An 18,928-nucleotide genomic window follows, 5' to 3' on the forward strand; every position below is an offset into this window, starting at 1 on the left:
AAATATCGTCACTAGGTTCAGAATCCCTCACACCCTGATCTCGGACAACGGTCTCCAATTTGATAGTAAAGCTTTCAGAAGATATTGTAGCGAGTTGGGAATTGCCAATAGGTACTCCACACCGACTTACCCGCAGGGTAATGGGCAGGCTGAAGCCATCAATAAAACCATAGTGAATGGGTTGAAAAAGATGTTAGATGACGCGAAGGGAAGGTGGGTAGAAGAACTGCCCCATGTCTTGTGGACGTACCGCACCACGCGACGCAGGTCCATAGGGGAATCCCCCTTTTCAATGACTTATGGGGCCGAGACTGTTATTCCTCTAGAGATAAATTTCCCAACATAGAGGACCAGCGCATTCTGCCCCAATGCTAACAACAGACTGCTGGAAAAGAGCTTGGACCTTATTGAGGAAAGAAGGGAGAGTGCAATGGTCCAACTTGCCTACTACCAGCAAAAGCTCAAGCAAGGTTATGATGCCAAGGTGAAGCTAAAGCCCCTGGCACCCGGGGATCTGGTATTGAGGAAGGTCCTAGGCACTGCAAGAAATCCCGCGTGGGGAAAACTCGGACAAAATTGGGAAGGCCCATATTGTATTACCTCTGTGGCCGGCATAGAGGCCTACTTTTTAGAAGATTTGGATGAACATGTAATGCCACGTCCTTGAAATGTAAATAACCTGAAAAGGTACTATTATTAATGAAAGTTGTAATTCTAGGCGCCACACTACTGTGCAACTTCTTCTAAGTGTTAAACAGAACCCAAGTCCTGCCTGGCTCCTCAGACCACAGGCTTGGGGGAAATTAACTACTGGGCAATTTCTTCTAAGTGTTAAACAGAACCTAAGTCCTGCCTGGCTCCTCAGACCATAGGTTTGGGGGAAATTAACTAGAATGCAACTTCTTCTAAGTGTTAAATAGAACCCAAGTCCTGCCTGGCTCCTCAGACCACAGGTTTAGGGGAAATTAATTAGAACGCAACTTCTTCTAAGGGTTAAACAGAACCCAAGTCCTGCCTAACTTCTCAGACCACAGGCTTGAGGGAAATTAACTAGAACGCAACTTCTTCTAAGTGTTAAACAGAACCCAAGTCCTGCCTGGCTCCTCAAACCACAAGCTTGGGGGAACTTAACTAGAATGCAATTTCTTCTAAGTGTTAAACAGAACCCAAGTCCTGTCTGGCTCCTCGGACCACAGGCTTGGGGGAAATTAACTAGAATGCAACTTCTTCTAAGGGTTAAACAGAATCCAAGTCTTGCCTGGCTTCTCAGACCACAGGCTTGGGGAAAATTAACTAGAACGCAACTTCTTCTAAGTGTTAAACAAAACCCAAGTCCTGCCTAACTCCTTGGACCACAGGGTTGGGGGAAATTAAGTAGAATGCAACTTCTTCTAAGGGTTAAATAGAACCCAAGTCCTACCTAGCTCCTTAGACTACAGGCTTGGGGGAAATTAACTAGAACGCAACTTCTTCTAAGTGTTAAACAGAACCCAAGTCCTGCCTGGCTCCTCGGACCACAGGCTTGGGGGAAATTAACTAGAATACAACTTCTTCTAAGGGTTAAACAGAACCTAAGTCCTGTCTGACTCCTCGGACCACTGGCTTGGGGGAAATTAACCAGAGTACAGTTTTATCTAAGTGTTAACTATCATTTTTCTCAAACATTCATTCATGCTTAACCATGTTACTTAAACTTCGAATAACGTTTGGCTCTCAGCAGTTAGTAGCATAACAGAAACTCATTCAAAACAAAGGCAAAAAAAAAAAAAAAAAAAAAAAAAGAAAAAGAAAAAGAAAAAAGAAGCAGTGAGACAAAATTCAAAGGAGAAATAACATCATTCATTAAACTCCAAAATGCATCCTCTTACAAATGTTGTCAAAATAAGGAGATAAAGGATAAAAGAAGATAACTACAAGTAAAGTCCTACACTAATGTCCTAGGCTTTATCCAGGGCAGAACTCTTTGCAGGGACCTCTGCTTCAGATTGATTACCTCCTGCCTTGGGCTCGGGGACGGCCTCCTTGGCTTGCGCAACCACGTCCCTTATTGTGAGGGTGTCCTCAGGCGACTTGTCCTTTGCAAGTGGCTGCACCTCCTCGGCTTCAGGTACGAAGGAATCCGAAGTGGTGACCTTAGCAGAGACGGGCTCCTCAGGAGGAACTGAACCCAGAATCTCTCGAATATCTTCAAGAAAGAAGATATTCTCAATCTTCCTGAGGTCGGAGTCTGCAGGAACTGCCGCCCGGTCCAAGGCCACCCACAAGACATAGTGATGTAGTCCCTACATACTGTAGCCACCTCCTCAGTCAGCCTGGCCTCGGTATCCACCACTCCACGTTCGTAGGAGGCTGCCACCGCAGCCTTAGCCGCCTCCTTGGCCAGGCGAGCCGCCTCTTTTGCCTTTGATAGCTCGGCCTTGAGGTCTAAGACCATTTGCTTCTCGGTCGCTAGGTTTATTTCAGACATATGAAGCTGTTTGCGCATGTCCTCAGCCTGCTGGGTGGTGGTCTTAAGTCCGGCCTCGGCGCTGTCGCGGGCCTTCAGTGCATCCTTTACTTCCTTATTCAGGCGATCCTTTCCAGCTTGAGGGCGCCCGTAGCCTTCTCTGCAACGATGCGGGACTGAACCTCAATGTGCAGGTCCTTGCGAGCCTTTTTGGCCCACTCCTCAGCTACAAAAATTTGTTAAGTGACTTGCGTAGGAGTAATGGAAAATTGATTAAAAGAAAATAACAAATAGACAGGTGCGGAATAAAGAAGCTGAATAAGGAAGAGTCTTGGTTTACCATGTCAATGTCTCTCTTCAGCGTCATAAAGAGGCCCGGTTGCCGAGTAACCCGGAGCCCCTCCATGTCACGAGGCAGGAGAAGGGGCTGTTGCAAGGCCTCAGTCAGATAAGACGCCTGTCATCGTTAGGACTCCCACAGAGTCGCGTCCCACGAGATAGGGGCACCATCTAACTCTAGGCGGGGGGACCAGGTCCGCTGCTCCCTCCTTATAGCCGTCTTGTCTCGGCTATAAATGGATTTTGTTCTTTTTTTCTTGGGCTCTTTGCCCTTCTTTTGTTGCTTGGCCTTCTCGGGGTCGACCTCGCCCTCCTCCAGCTCTTCCACAGGTCTTTTCCGCCTCGAATTGGGAAGAGGTTGTAGCGCTGGGTCAGTTGTGGGGGGAAGAGGAAGAGGAAGCTTGGATGTAGCCTGTTCCTTGGGGGCATCCCTGGAAGATTGCCCCTTATTTCTATTGGACAGGAGGCCCCTGAGACCAGACCTTGGCTTCAAGTCCATGTCTTCTTCTTCAACCTCTTGGCTAGTGTCAACTTGTGCAATTTCCAAGCCAAGGGTGGGAGCCGCCGAGGAACGGTCTATGTCCTAGTCGGAGTCCGAGAGCTCTACAGGCCTGGCCGATACCTCTCCCTCCTCGGCGAAGCGGAATTGGTCAATTTGATCCTGAAGAGACGAATGCGAGGAATCAGCTCCTTCTCCTGGGACAACTGCCTTGGGAAGAACACGCTGAGCAGGCCGTTGGACGGGAGGTAAGTCTCTCCGAGCAAGAAAACCTGATATAGAGACGTCGATGCGAGCTAATCGGGGACTTCCTGCCCTGATGGCTTAACCAGCGTCCACTAGAGCGCACGAAAGGGGCTCGTAGTCCAAGATTAGAGGAGCGGCATGCAATTGCCCGACCTCACTCATAAAAATTTCGGATCTGAGGAGGAAGTTGAGAGCCTGGACGTTGACCAAATTTAGCCGAGGAGTTGTTTGTTCTTTGTCTGCAAAACCGAAAGGAAGAGTTATGTTAGTCCGAGAAGGCAAATAACCAAAGCTAAAACTGAAATAAGGAGAAGAAGACTCGAGACTAAGATCTCTTCTAAGGGGTCTGACCCTACAGTGCCCCACCTGGTGTTCCCGCCCTAACTGGGTAGTGAAGACGGTCGTGCCATGCTCTGGAGACGATCAAAAGGTCGTCCTTCAAGCCTTTGTTGGACTTGGGAAGGCAGGATATCAGCCTCACCTCGTCGAACCTGGATTTCAAGTAATACGACTCGTTGAGGCTATGACATTCATATAGATGAACTACGTCGTGCCATGAGAGGCCGAGGTTCATTTGTTCGTTCAGAGTGTCTACGCATCTCAGGATTCGGAACATGTTCGCGGCGCATTAGTGGGGGGCCAGCCTATGACCATGCAGATAATCCCTAGTTATTCTCCCCATAGGGATCGTCATTCCTCCCTCTATGAAGGCTATCATCGGAATGGCGGCCTGCCCCGTCTTTCTCTTGGTTAAGAGCTCGTCCAAGGAGTAATATTCTAGACCTACTCTTGGCGGGATACGGTATTTGGCCCTGAAGCCTTCCATACCGGCCGGAGAGTCTACCAGTTTCTCAAGCTTACCCATCCCACTAACCCTAGGCGACACGAAGAAGGTTTACTTAAGAAGAAAGCCGGGAAAGGCAACAGAAGGGAAATGAGCACTTACGGGAGCAAAAATCCTAAATCCCTCGAGCTTGTGAAGAACTCGCCGGGAATCTTCAAGGGAATGTCTGTGGAGTTTTGAACGCTTTGCAAAAGAAGGTGCTGGAGTGCTCTGGGACGCTTGAGTGCTTTTTCAAAAAATGGGAGTAAGTTCCCTTGGAAATCTTATATACCGGGGAGAAACTGAACAGGCTTACTCCTGCCCAGAGAAATGGGAAAAATATCAACCATTGATCAAGCGCCCCACTGTTGGATTAGAGGGACATAAAGCCGCCTAACACAATAATTAGCGCCTTGTGGGCTACGAAACGCCATCAGTAGTAATGAGGCACGTGGGGCTGTACCCCCACGTGTAAGACAATGATTTACAATAAGTGACCCCATAAGTGTCAAAATCCCGCCTTTTATCCTCGGATAAGAGGAAAAGAACCGGAATTTTGAGGGGCTATTGTAGGGGTAAAGTCTCCAGATCAAACAATGGGCCTTGGGCCCCATATAGAATTCGACAACGTCCGAGGAGAAGGTGTGGGCACCAAAAGGGCTCCCGGCCCGATTCTTATGGACCCAAACTTGTTTAAAAGGCAGTTCGAGGAGAAAAGTCTCCTCGGACGTACCAAGTATGGCTTAAACATGCACCCTACCAGCAATAAAGAATCACTCTAACGAGTATTAGTAGCAGGGATGAGTCCCACAAGCCTGTGAGAAGTAAGAAAGTATAGGATGTCAAGGGAGAGACCATAGCTGCCACATTAAATGCATGACAGCTACTTTTCTGGCCGCATTAATGTGGAGAGGACTGGCGAACAGTGTTACCTTGACTACTACAACTCACAAAAAGATGGGGGAGATGTCCGATGGGACGGGCACTCAAGTGAAGGTCTAGATGATCAACAGGTGTAAGGTTCTGATGACTTCAAGGAGGCTATATAAGAGAAGGGAGACCCTGTGAAGAAGGGGACGGAAAAAAAAAGGAACTTAGAACAGAGGAAGAAGAGAAGAAACATATCTCCGGACTAAAGACAGAGATACTCCCCATACGTCTCCTCGGACAGTATATTCAATGGACTTGAAGGAGATTTTCCTATTTTAGATTGTTGTATGGCCCAAAGTTAATTAGCACGCACTTCGTTAGGGTCCAGTTCTGTAACCCACCCTCTACAAATTCATTGTCTAGAGCTCCTTGGGCCGGAACCACATAATTGTTGGGCCTGGACCCCGAATCGAGACCCTACAGGTTTAATTTGTTAATTTTTAAAACTTTAGGGTTTAATTTTTTACTTTTAAAATTATAAGGTTAAATTTGTTACACCCCATGAACTATAAGGCTTAAAATAATGTGTTCCTAAAAATGATTGAAATATAAGTGTAGGCCTTTGGATGTAAAAATATGTAATATTAAGTTGTATCTTTGAATGGGAATGCTAAAAGTATGTAAATATTATTGGAAATAAATAACATAATGAGCTTGACAAAAATGGCTCAAACCAACAAAAATGGCTCAAGTTAAGTTAGTATTAAAAATATGTAATATTAATTTTCTTCTTTGGATATTTGAGCATAAATTTAATTGGAGATAAATAACTTAATGAGCTTGACAAAAATTATTCAAATCAATTAATGTTACCAGCTAGGGTTATAAATGAGTCAAGTCAAGCTGAGTATTAAAGAGTTTAAGATTTTTTTTTTTTTATTACATATTCATTCTGTAATAATGGTGTTTTTCCAAATTTTATTGTTCCACTTCTTGGACTAACCATCCCTTTTGATGTTCACATAATTTTATTTCAAACACAAATCAAGTTTAAGCTCATCACCAAATTGGATTAAATGCACAAGTTTATTCATATTTTTGTTGAACAAACTTGAACTTGTTTGCAAGCCACTTAATTATTTTTACATATTTAATAAACATTATGATTAAAATCTTTTAGTCCTTTAGAAATTCATAATAAAAATTAATAACTAAATTATAATTGAAATTATATTGTTTGAATTAATTAAATAAAATGATTTTCATTTAGAAATATATAACAATTTGATTTACTAACCTTGTGTTGTTAAAAGTTTATGTTATTTTTACTATGAAATACAAAATTTATATTTTCAATAAATTACAATTAATAATTTGATATATTATGAACTTATTTACAAATTTTATACAATATAATATACTGTCTATGTAATTTATATTTATGTGTGTATGTAATATTATGTGGGCATGTAGGCCCAAATATATATTAAGCCTTGAGCCTTATCTGAGGAGGCTTAGTGATCCAAGAATAGGTTAATAGTAAGGAAGACATAAGACTTTGGACTTCATGAGCAAAACTATGACTGTAAAGGCTAGGAGAGGTGGGCCGAGGACGAATATCCCCTTAGTTAGGCGAAATGGAGGTTGAAATGTGTGTCCTATCATCTAGGGTGACGTTCTAGGAGGTTTTATTGATAAGGACATGCATTATAAACGTACAGAAGGGGTGGGAGCTAGGAAATATCTTAGGGAAAGCTGTTGCCACAGCATTGAATGTTCTGCAGCTAACTCTCTGACCGCATTAATGAGGAAGTAATGCATGAACAGTAGTTTGTAGCCTTACAGCTACTCTTTAGAGACTTCAGGAAGGTGCTGATGTGACAGGGATCAATACCAACCATCTAACCTACACGTGGAAGGCAAAGATGAAAGTAAAGGGATAGTATAAAATAGGAGAAAGGCAATGAGAGATGGGGATCGAAATTAAGAGAAAAACACTACAGCAATCAAGAATTGAACTTGTAATCTAACTTGAGAAAAAAATACAAGAACAGATCTCCTTGGACTGTGCCAATAACAACTTTATTTAGAATAAACCAGTCTATCTTCATTTTCTTGTCATCTGAATCCACTCTACTTGTTGTATGATTCATTAAAGCCCAGTTTTCCAACCCACTTTCTACAAATTCATTGTATTGGGCTTTTTGGGTCTAAGTTCATTTATCCTTTGGGCTAGAGACTCAAATTGCGTCCTTATATATTATATATACCTAAATCGACCATAATCCTCATGAGATTATTCACAAACACATTATTAAATAATTAAAACAATTTTTTTCCCAAGTTCAAACTAAATTTTTCATAAACGAATTAATTCATTACAATCCTAAAAATTACAACCTTTGGCTTAAATTGGGTTGGTAGTCGGTTTGTTTTGAAAAATCCTTCAAAACCAATCTAAACTAAGATATGCACATTTCCCATTAATTTGAGCAGAAGTAACTAGCTAGGTATGAGGGTTCAATTCTTTAAACGGACTACAAAAGTGGAAATTGGGAAGAAAATTATACGGTAAATCCCTTGCACAAAAAGCAGTATTGGGTGCTAATTTCGATCTTTTGTTGATGCTTAGTTGATGCAAATTAATGGCACGTGATTTTTTTTTTTTTCCCACTTTTTTATTATTATTAGAAACATTTTTTTTATATTTTTTAACTTTTGATTTACCGAAATGGTGCCTTAATGTTCAATTTCTTGGAAGCACGTGTATTGTTTGATAATTAGAAGTTAGAACTTATAACACTGATCCAAGGGCAAAGCATAACATTTAAAAGGGCAAATCTTAATTAGTAATATTGAATATATATATATATATATATATTTGGTAGACTAAGCTATGAATATGAATGAAGAAATGAACGTCAGACTCTTTCTTTCACTACAAACTCCAAGAAATTTCTTGAAGCAAAGATGGTGCATCTCCTATATGCATAGAAATCCTTTTTTTTCATTTTTTTTTTTTTATGAATGCATAGAAATCCTAATTAGTAGGTGATGGCTATGCATGTTTTTATTACTGTAGGTTATATCAATATTTACACTAAGACGTACACGTGATTATTCGACTAATCATTTAAAAAAAAAATCTTTTTAACCGGTACTAAAAATATTCTAATAACTTATCCAAACCTTTACAAAGTGAAGAACTAATAATTTTCTTATGTGTAGGTTCCAATTAGTTTAACTGGTAAAGTCTCTGATAGTTGAATAAGAGATTTGGGGTTTAATCCTTCTTTACACCACAAACTGATTGGTATCTTAACGTAATGATAAAGTATTATAATTTGAAGCGGATGCCATAGATTGAAACTTTTCTTTAAAAAAAAAAAAAAATTTGTTATGTAACACAAATGTAATTCTTTCCGTAAAAAATTCTCATTCAGCGCAACCTGCTTTGTTGAGACCAGAACAAATTGTAGTATTAGATTAATCACTAGTGTTAAAGACTCAACCAAAAAAAAGAAGAAAATGTTTTATTCATCGCTAATGTCAATGTTTCAATAGTGAATTCAATAACAAATTGTATTACCTAACTCAAATGTGCCTCTTTTAATTAGTTTTATAAGGTTATTCAAAGTAACTCTTGCCTTAGATTTATAATAACTAAAGGAGCAAGGCTCTAAATACAAAAAATTTCACAATATTCTTCTACAATAGTTAAGTTGATCACAAGTTTATTCTAGTTTTTATCTAAACTTATTACTGACATAATTTTTTTATTTACTACTAAAAATTTACCACATCTATCTGGTGTGAAAATTTTTGTTTCTGAATACTTTCTTTAACCAAAGACAAGTGAGCCAAAAATTACGTAGGGTTCTTAAAATGCCTAGTGATGTTTTTTGGTTGCTGTTTGGAAGTCTTCCGGAGGTCAGATTTCTTCAAATTTGGTGTCTTGAAAAAGGCTAGATGTCTAGTTTCCATAGGCTCTAACCTTATGCCATTTGGAGTCATTGTTGTCAAGATATCATGTCTTGAACATTCTCAAAAAAAAAAAAGATATCATGTCTAGAAGGGTTTCATTTAAATTGTCAAACTCTCAGGTTTTATCAGATGCAATGTACTGGAGTATACTGACGTACATCAATCAGGGAGAGACTTTTACTTTTATTTATCTTCATTTTTATAATTAATCACATGATAACAATGCTCCAAAAATATTTCTAAAGACACGTTCACTTTCATAATTTTTTTTTTGCTAAAGTTCACTATCATAAATTAAATAGCTTACTTGTATAATTGTAAATAATCAATATTTATTGTGTATTACTGATTTATGAGAATCATTATTTTTTGTCGATCATTCATAATCGTATAAATTAATAAATTGTGAAATTGAATATGAAAATAATTGTGATTGTGTATTGTTGATACTACAAAATTACAAATACACAACAAATCAGAAAATTGAAGGGGGGTGGGGGTGGTACCGTGACAAATTATGATTTGTAATTCATGACTATCGTAAGGTATCACTAGTGACATTTTTTCACTACACAGTTGTGAAGTTGATAGTCTCCTAACTGGGAAGAAATGTGTGTATGCACTATGCAAGACTTCATAAACGCGTCCTACTCCTATCTCAAAACAGTTCGCAAATTGCATACCTTTCCAAGACCTCAATTATAATATTGCCTTGAAAAAACTAAAAGGATTATAAAGAATATGTTTCACATGGGTTTAAACTTTAAAGCTCATTTATTATAAGACAGTAGCAAATTTAGCACGTAACTTTTTTAATGCTTGTTTGAATTGTACAAATTTTAATTTCCCACCATCATTGTACTGTATAAGGACGAAAGTAGAAGCGTAGGCCATAGCATTATCTCATTCTCCAGCCACCTTTGTTGAAGGTCAGGTGAGACTTCTAAAATTCTAGCCTTAACACAATTCAAGATCATAAATTAGGGCTTTGTAATAATTGGATTAGATTACTTCTTTTTTTTTTTTTTTTTGAAGGAAGATTATAATTAATGGATAGATATAAATAATATTCATTATTATATAGAGATTACTTAAGTAATTAACATAACGTATAGAGATACATTTATAGAGATACACTTAACCTAAAAGGACTAAGCCTTATGGGTATGTACTCAATTATGTTATATTAACTACTCATTCTTCTCATTATTATTCAATATGAGACTTCACTCACACATATATACCTAATAGAAGGTGTGGAAAAGTAATTTTGTTTTTTTATAAGTATATGGATGAGTAGAGATTATAATTAATAGAAAATGTCGGGTAACACCAAAAGTGTCACTTGATGTGTTTCAATTAGGTGAGTTTGTAAGAGAGTACATGAAAAATTTGGTGTGAACTCGTATTAAAAAGGGAAGTATGAATCTCTATTTACAAATATTAAGTGGGCAAATTCAAGTACAATTCTAATCTGAACTCAAGTCAAAGTCCGAAGAGTCTAGAATGACAGAAAAGATTAATATAAGTATAAGATAAGAGAAATAGCTCTCCTCTAGCAGATCCGAGGATTAGTCTCTTGCATGTAAGGTTTGAGTATTACACCAAATAATGCATTGTACACATTCTCTTTTTTCTAATTTTTTTCCCCCAACTCCAGATCCCCATTTTTGGGAGACCCTCTCCTTTTATACCCCTCTTCTTCATATCGTAACCCTCCATCTGTATGCCTCCATGTGTTTCTAAGGACACTTGTCCCATCAACAGTCTGCTGAAGGTGGTGGAAAGGGCTACTAGCTGTGAAGATATTGTTCAGGGGTCATTTTCTCATTAAATGCTGCTGATAAGGTTGTTCTAGGATATTTAATACGAAGGGGGAAGGTAAACTTTTCCAGGAAGCTTCCTCCCACTGTCATTGCCCCCTCATGGTCCTTTCTCTTCCACATGGGTTTCCATGAAACGCTACACCATATTCCCTCCCATGCTCGGGTCAGTGAAGTCCTCGGGGCTAATACATTTCTACAAGCGTGTTTGTGTGAATAATTCATGTTTTAATCATCTTCAGTCCTCGGACTCCACACATTAGCCCCCTAAAACCTTGCTACTAAGAATTGCTCTAAGAGGAAGGTTTTAGTAATAATGGGAAAGATAGTACGTGCCATCTGCGTTCCCACATGAAAACGTTGTTTCACTTGTCTTCTGCACGTTTTTGATGCTTCGGTATCCATGATTATGCAGTTATTATTCTAGGCAGTTGCTTGTCCCCCCACGTTCTACGGTGCGATGGTGGTCCTACGGTCCCTATTTTCTGTAATTTATGAGGGGGAAATTTACTGCTCATTTTTTAACCCCTATATAAGGAGGGGATGGGAGCAATGGGGGCGGTTTTTTTCCTCTTCTCGATCTAGATTTTGGGATGGAAACCCCTTTTAGTGCTCGTAAGTGCATTTGGTTCTTCATCTAGTACTATATAAAGAAAACTTCTTCTATCTCCCTTTTAATTTTTAACCCTATAGGAACACATCGGTAGATTCGCTAGACTAGTTGATACCCCCAATGGTATGGCTGCCTTTAAGGCTAAATATAGGGTTTCCAACAATGTTGAACTCCAACATTGCAAATTAGGAGAGTGGTTGGTCCTTAATAAACCACCCGGGGCAGTAATTATTCATATGATCGCCTTTATAGAAAGTGGGATGGAAATTTCCATAGGTATGGTAACTAAGGATTTCCTTATCAATTTTAGGTTATCCCTAACTCAATGCTCTCCCAACCTTTTTTGGGTCCTCAGTAGTGTGGATATGATAAACTGAAAAATGGGGACCAGCTTTAGGTGGCATGACGTAAACTGGATATACAATAGTCAGAAGGGGAAAGACATAGGCTATTACTTTAAGTATAGAGTTCCCTTTGTTAGGTTGATTTCTTGTATACTTGAGTCGAATAAAGGCATGGACAAAGATTTCTTCATCGTCTCGGGTGAGTGGCACAATGGTTTGCACTGCCCTACCCATGATGGAGAACTAGGTGGGGTTTCCAAGGCCTTTAGACTAACTTAGGACGCCCTCATTCCATATTTTGTTGTTTTTTCTTTTCATAAACAATTCTATAGTTAACAGCCTATTGTATTCTTTTGCAGACGAGTTCCATACTGCTCCGAATAAAAGCTTGGTGAACTTTACAAATCTTAACCGAATTCGAAAGTCAGATATTTTTCGTCACCGAGACGGTTAAATTTGGACAGTACACGTGATCCTCGGATTCAAGCCTATTCCGCTTCCAAAGTCCCAAGCGCATGATTAAAGCAAAGGATCCGGGGCTAGCCTTAATTGATGTAGTTGTCCCCAGGTTCCTAACCGAGCCTCCTCCATCCGACACTCAAGACGCACGGCTACCTACTTCTCTTATAGCTAAGCTGTGCTCTACTCCTAAGAGCAACCCATTCCCTCTAACAATGAACAGGAAGAACCAACGCCTAAACCCACCCAAGAGGACTTGGATAAAGATTTTGAAGTCTTTTACTAATTAAGCCGGATCAGCCCTCAATAGCATGGATTAAATTTATTACGCCTTTATCTTCCTTTGGGCCAAGCTTAGAATCTCCTATGTTAGAATCAGCCCAAATCTCTTGAATCAGCCGACTAAGTGCTTCTTTGATCTTCTTGGATCCTTTAATGCTTGTTGATTCTCATCACCACCTCCCACATCCACGGTGGAGTTAGAATCAGAGGAGGTTGTTGAAGTTGAACAATTAAAGAGGAAGAAGAAAGACAAAGAAAAGAAGGTCGCAACTTGATCCCTTTTAATGCAAAACATAGATTAGTCTTGATAGGGATTAGGTTTTACTGATATTCTCTTTCATTACTTCTTTTGTATTTTTTACCCGGATTCAAATGAATAAATATGCCATTGTAAATATGCTAAGTTTCTTCAAACTTAATTTGAGTTCACTCAGTGTATCCACTAAGCTTATACAAATTTTTATTGAAATTCTAAGGATTCAACTTTAATTCTTTTGGCTAACTCCGCTTAGTTGCTTAATATAAACTAAACTTAGAAACCAAGGATTCTAATTAGACTAAAACCCATTTTCCCCCTTTCCTATTTTCATCTAAGGGTTAACTTACCCAAGGCCTGTGACCCGAGGAGTTGAACATAACCGAGAAGCTGCTTAAAACTTAACCAATTTAACATAAGGGTTAATTTACCCAAGGCCTGTGACCCGAGGAGTCAAATAAGATCGAGGTTCTATTTAACACTTAACCAATTTAACATAAGGGTTAATTTACTCAAGACTTGTGACCCAAGAAGTCGAACAAGACTGAGGTTTTGTTTAACATTTAGGTTGCGTTTGGCTCGATGTAAATTCATTTCTGAGTGTAAAATAGATTCAAGGGAAAATATTTTACATAAAAGGAAAACATGTTCAGTTGTTTGACTGTGTTGTGAAAATTATGCCGGAAAATTATTTCTTGTGTTTGGTCTTACATGTAAAAAACCTATTTTCAGAAAAGGGAAACACAAGTCAGCCCCCGGCCAGCACTTGGTCCAGCCACCGCCACCACCAAGGACCCAAAATCCAGATCGAGAAGAGGAAAAAAACCGCCCCCATTGCTTCGTTACCACCAAAATCCACCAAAACACCACCACAATAACAGCAAAATCTAAAATCAAAGAAAAAGAATATCAAACACAGAAATATATGGGGGGTTTGGTTCGGGTTAGAGAGAAAAAGTGAGATGAGAAGATGAAGACCATCGTGGAGAAAAGAGGGAGGGTGAGACCGATTGAAGAGAGGGATGGTGATACCGCTCCAGATCGAGCTATGGCGGTGGTGGATCAGGTTCGTGCAGAGGTGGAGGAGGTGTTTGACTGGTTGACGGTGAGGTGGAGTGAGAAGATGAGAGAGAAACTCACCGTGGGTGCATGGCTGGCGATTGGAGAGGTGGATCGGTGATGAGGGAGGGGTGGGCTAAGATCTGGGTGGACCGGTGTTTGTGGGTCTTAGGTGTTTGGCCGGCGCGTGATTTGGGCGGTGGGGCGGCGTGATCTGGGTGGTGGGGGTGGCGGTGGTGGCGGCACGATCTGGGCTTGCCGGAGCTTAGCTGGGCGGCCACCTGTGCTCTCTCTTCTTGCTCTCTACCTCTCTCTCTCTCTCTCTCTCTCTCTCTCTCTCTCTTTGTCTGTGATCCTAGAATTCATTTAAAGGTAAAATAGAAACTGAAAATCATTTCCGGCTTTGGAGGGGTATTTTACGGTCAATGCGGAAATTGATTTCCATTTGACCCAATTTTCTGTGTTTACCAAACACTCAGGCTGGTGTAAAATGATTTCCTGAAATCCTTTTCAGTCAAAACAAACGCAGCCTTAGTATCTAGGTTAAATTTAACGAAAATCAACTTGTAAATAAAACATCAATCAATGAATAAATGAAAGTCAAAATAGAAACTATCATATTATTAATAATAATACTTACGTAGATTATTTACATTCTATGGACGTGGAATTACATTTTCATCTAGATCTTTTAAGTAATAAGCATCAATACCTGCCACCGACGTTATTCTGTATGGGCCTTCCCAATTAGGACCCAGCTTCCCCCATGATGAATTCTTCACCATTCCCAGTACTTTCCTTAAGACCATACTTGCAGATACCAATGGTTTGGCCTTAACTCTTTTATCATACCCTTGCCTTAATTTTTGCTGATAATGGGCCATTTTGACCATGGCTACCTCTCTTCTTTTGTCAATGAATTCCAAACTCACCACAAGCAAATGATCATTCTTGTCTACCTGAAACTGATCAGTCTTTAAGGTCAGGAAACCTGCCTTAAGGGGTATGATCGCTTCGGATCCATAGGTCATTGAGAATGGGGTCTCTCCTGTTATCTTCGAGGTGTGGTGCAATATGTCTACAGCACATGGGGTAACTCATCCAGCCACCTTCCTTTCAAGTCGTCTAGCCTTTTCTTCAACCCAAATACTATAGCTTTATTAACCACTTCTATCTACTCGTTTCCCTGTGAATACGCTGGAGTAGAGTACCTATTTCTAATACCCAACTCTCCACAATACCTTCTAAAGGCTTTGCTATTAAATTGGAGTCCATTATCCAAGATTAGGGTATGAGGAATCCCAAATCTGGTAAAAAATTTCCTCTAAATGAACCTCTTTGCATCCATGTCCCTAATGTTAGAAAGGCGTTCGGTTTCTACCCACTTTGTGAAGTAGTCAATTCCGACGAGGAGCCATCTTCAATTACCAGTAGCCCTTGGAAAAGGCCCCACTTTGTGCAAGCCCCATTGGGTAAACGGCCAAGGACTCGAGAGTGGATTCAAGACTCCCCCAAGTTGATGTATATTCGGAGCAAACCTTTGACATTGATCATACTTCCGTACATACTCCTGGGTAGCTCTCTGCATACTGGGCCACCAGTATCCCTAGGTTAAGCCTTTATGTGACAAAGACCTTCCCCCAGTGTGGCTTCTACAAATTCCCTTATGCAGCTCCTCCAACAAGGGTTCCACAACCTCTGGATGCATGCATAGTAGGTATAGTCCCAAATGGGAGCGTTTATACAACTTTTGTTTCGCAGAAAGCCAATATTGTAGGGCCTTTCTACGCATCTTCTTGGCTTCACCTTTATCTTTGGGTAACAACCCTTCCTTTAAGAATGAAACCAAAGGGTCCATCCAACTTGGCCCGACCTGTATGCTATGTACCCTAATTGTAAGTTGATCATCACGGCTGGGTGCTACCAAGTCTTCCACGATTATGACCCGAGGTAGTTTTGATCCCAAAGAGGTGGCTAGCATAGCCAACGAGTTTGCATGGGAGTTCTACCCTCTCGGGATTTGCCTTAAGGTGAACTCTTAAAACAAGATTGGGCATGCCTAACTTTGTCAAGATACTCTTGCATTCGTGGCTTTATGGCCTCAAACTCCCCATTAACCTATTTAACCACCAACCTTGAATCCGAGTACACTTCCACAACTTTCCCCCCAAGCTTGACAACCATCGCCATCCTGGCCAATAAAGCCTCATACTTAGCTTCATTATTTGTGGTCGGGAAGGCCAACCGTATGGACTTTTCCAATACTAGCTTCTCAAGAGAAACTGGTAAAATCCCCACTCTAGAACCTTTTTGGTTTGTCGCCCCATTTGTGTATACCGCCTAAGCAGCAAGAGAAGAGATTGAAACCACCAAAGCACCTGATCCTAAGTCCTTATCCCTCGCAACATCCTCAATAAACTCTGCAACGAAGTCTGCTAAAACTTGCTCCTTTACAATAACATGGGGCAAGTACTTAATATCGAAGGCCCCGGGCATGGTCCCCCACTTAGCAATTCTTCCCGTATAGTTGGACTTCCGTAGTAATGCCTACAGAGGAAGTTACATGAGCATCACGACAGTATGCGCTTGGAAATAATGAAGGAGCATCCTCGTAGCATGTATAATGGCCAACACCGCTTTTTCCAAGTGCAAGTATTGAGTTTCTTCCTTTTGCAAAGATTTGCTAATATAGTAGACAGGTCTTTGCATTCCATTCTCCATTCTAACCAAAACCAAACTTATTGCATGGTTGGTGACTACTATGTAGGCATATAATACCTCCTTTTTCTCGGGTCGAGAGAGAACAAGAGGATGTGACAAGTATTGCTTCAACTCTTTAAAGGCTACTACACACTTCTCGATCCATTCAAAGTTCTTCTATTTATGAAGGAGCTGGAAAAATGGCCAACATCAATTTGCTAACCGAGAAATAAACCTATTCAAAGTATCTGTCATCCCTATCAGCTTTTGTACTTCCTTGGGATTCCGAGGAGGATGCAAATCTGTAATAGCCTTGATCTGATCAGGGTTAACCTCTATTTCCTGGTGTGTAATCATATACCCCAAAAATTTTCCTGTGCTAACATCGAAAGAGCATTTAGATGCATTGAGATGCAATTTATATTTCCTAAGCACTGAAAATACCTCCTTTAAATCCTTCAAGTGCTTCAAGACCTGTTTACTTTTGACCACAAAATCATCAATATATGCTACAATGTTTCTCCCAATCTGCAATTCGAATATCCGAGTCATCATTCTTTGATACATAGACTTGGCATTCTTTAAGCCAAAAGGCATCACCTGATAATGGTAATAACCAGTGGGAGTTTGGAAGGCTGTCTTCTCTTGATCAGGCAATGCTAAAGGTATTTGATGTTATCCCTGAAAAGCATCCAAGAAACTCATCCGAGGGTGTCCAACCGTCACATCCACCAGTTGGTCGATCCGAGGAACATGAAAAGAATCCTTGGGACATACTTTGTTCAAATCCTTGAAATCCACGCATGTGCGCCACTTCCCATTCTTCTTCCTTATCACCACAGCATTGGCCAACCATTTAGGATAGAAGGCTTCCTTAATTGCCCTTGCTTGTTTCAGTTTATTGACCTCTTCTCTTACTACCTCGGCATGCTCCTTTGAAAAGTGTCGAGGTGGTTGCCTCCTGGATATAGCCCCAGGGTTTACATTCAGTTGATGAGAAATAAACTCAGGGTCAATTCCCGACGCATCATAAACACTCCGAGCAAAGACATCTACATTACTCTTCAAAAAATCAACCAGTTCCATCTTCTCCATTGGGGGCAGTCGAGCCCCTATTTGAAAATACTTACCCTCATTGGTATTAATCAAAATCCTCTCCAGCTCTTAAAAAACTTTCTCCGAGTCTTTAAAGAGCAATTTCTGTGACTCGGCCCCACATTCACCCTTGGGGCATGTTATCTGCTATGGGGCCTCCTCTCCCCTAACAGAAGTGTTATCCATTGAATGCTGCCTAATAGTAGCCACCAAACATAGCCCGGCTGTTGCTTGACTTCCCACCAATTCGCCTACTCATCCTTGTGTGGGGTACTTAACCTTCAAATGTAGAGTGGATGACACTGCCCCTATAGCATGGAGCCAAGGCCTCACCAAAATAGCTGTATAGGGGGAATAAGCTTCCACCACGATAAAATTAACTTGCACCTCCTCGTCATCGGCCTGAACAGGTAGCTTGATCATTCCACGGGGGATTATAGTCCTCCCATCAAATCCAACTAAGGGTGAATCATACCTCTCTAGATCTTCAAGTTTAAGATTTAATCCCTTATACAAATTTGGGTACATAATTTTAGCTCCACTCCCCTAGTTAACAAGGACCCTTTTCACATCATACCCCCCAATCTGAAGATTGACCATTAGGGCATCATCATAGGGTTGGTAAGTCCCCACTTTGTCCTTCTCCAAGAAACCTAAGGTCGGTGATGATTCTAGTTTAGCCCCCTTAGATTCTTGGGCTTGATCTCTTGGCTCTGGACTTAAAACTACGAACATGACTCCTGAGCACGAGGCCAACTCATTCCTGGGCGTGGCAAAAATCACGTTAATCGTACCTAATGCTAGCCGAGAAGCAGAATCTCTTTGGTACACAGTTTCGGCCTGTCCTATTTGCCTTGTAGGCTGATGCAAAAACTATTTCAACTTCCCTGCCTTTCCCCAAATGATCATGTAAAATTCTATAGTCCTTGGTAAATCCCTCCTAGGTCGATTTTGATTATAACCCCCCGACTGATGATCCCTCTTCTCTGGGAAGGCTTTGGCCTTGCCTTTTCGTTGGGTATGATCTTCCTCAACTTGCTTATGCTCGTCAATGTAGTCCATAAGCTGACGCATACTATGAGAAGGTTTC

The 18,928-nt window shown here is 40.6% G+C and overlaps 1 protein-coding gene across 1 annotated transcript; it reads right to left on the reverse strand.

Moving 5' to 3' along the window:
- Nucleotides 1-16,383: 16,383 nt before the first annotated feature.
- On the reverse strand, nt 16,384-17,838 carry LOC126705050 (uncharacterized). The gene is made up of 4 exons (XM_050404009.1): nt 17,521-17,838; nt 17,188-17,271; nt 17,017-17,085; nt 16,384-16,590 (listed from the first exon to the last, which is right to left on the reverse strand). Exons 1-4 carry the CDS (start codon nt 17,836-17,838, stop codon nt 16,384-16,386), a joined length of 678 nt encoding a protein of 225 aa, XP_050259966.1.
- Between the last annotated feature and the right edge of the window lie 1,090 nt (nt 17,839-18,928).

Source organism: Quercus robur, chromosome 11 (genome assembly GCF_932294415.1).
Source record: "Quercus robur chromosome 11, dhQueRobu3.1, whole genome shotgun sequence".
NCBI classification, from domain to species: Eukaryota; Viridiplantae; Streptophyta; class Magnoliopsida; order Fagales; family Fagaceae; genus Quercus; species Quercus robur.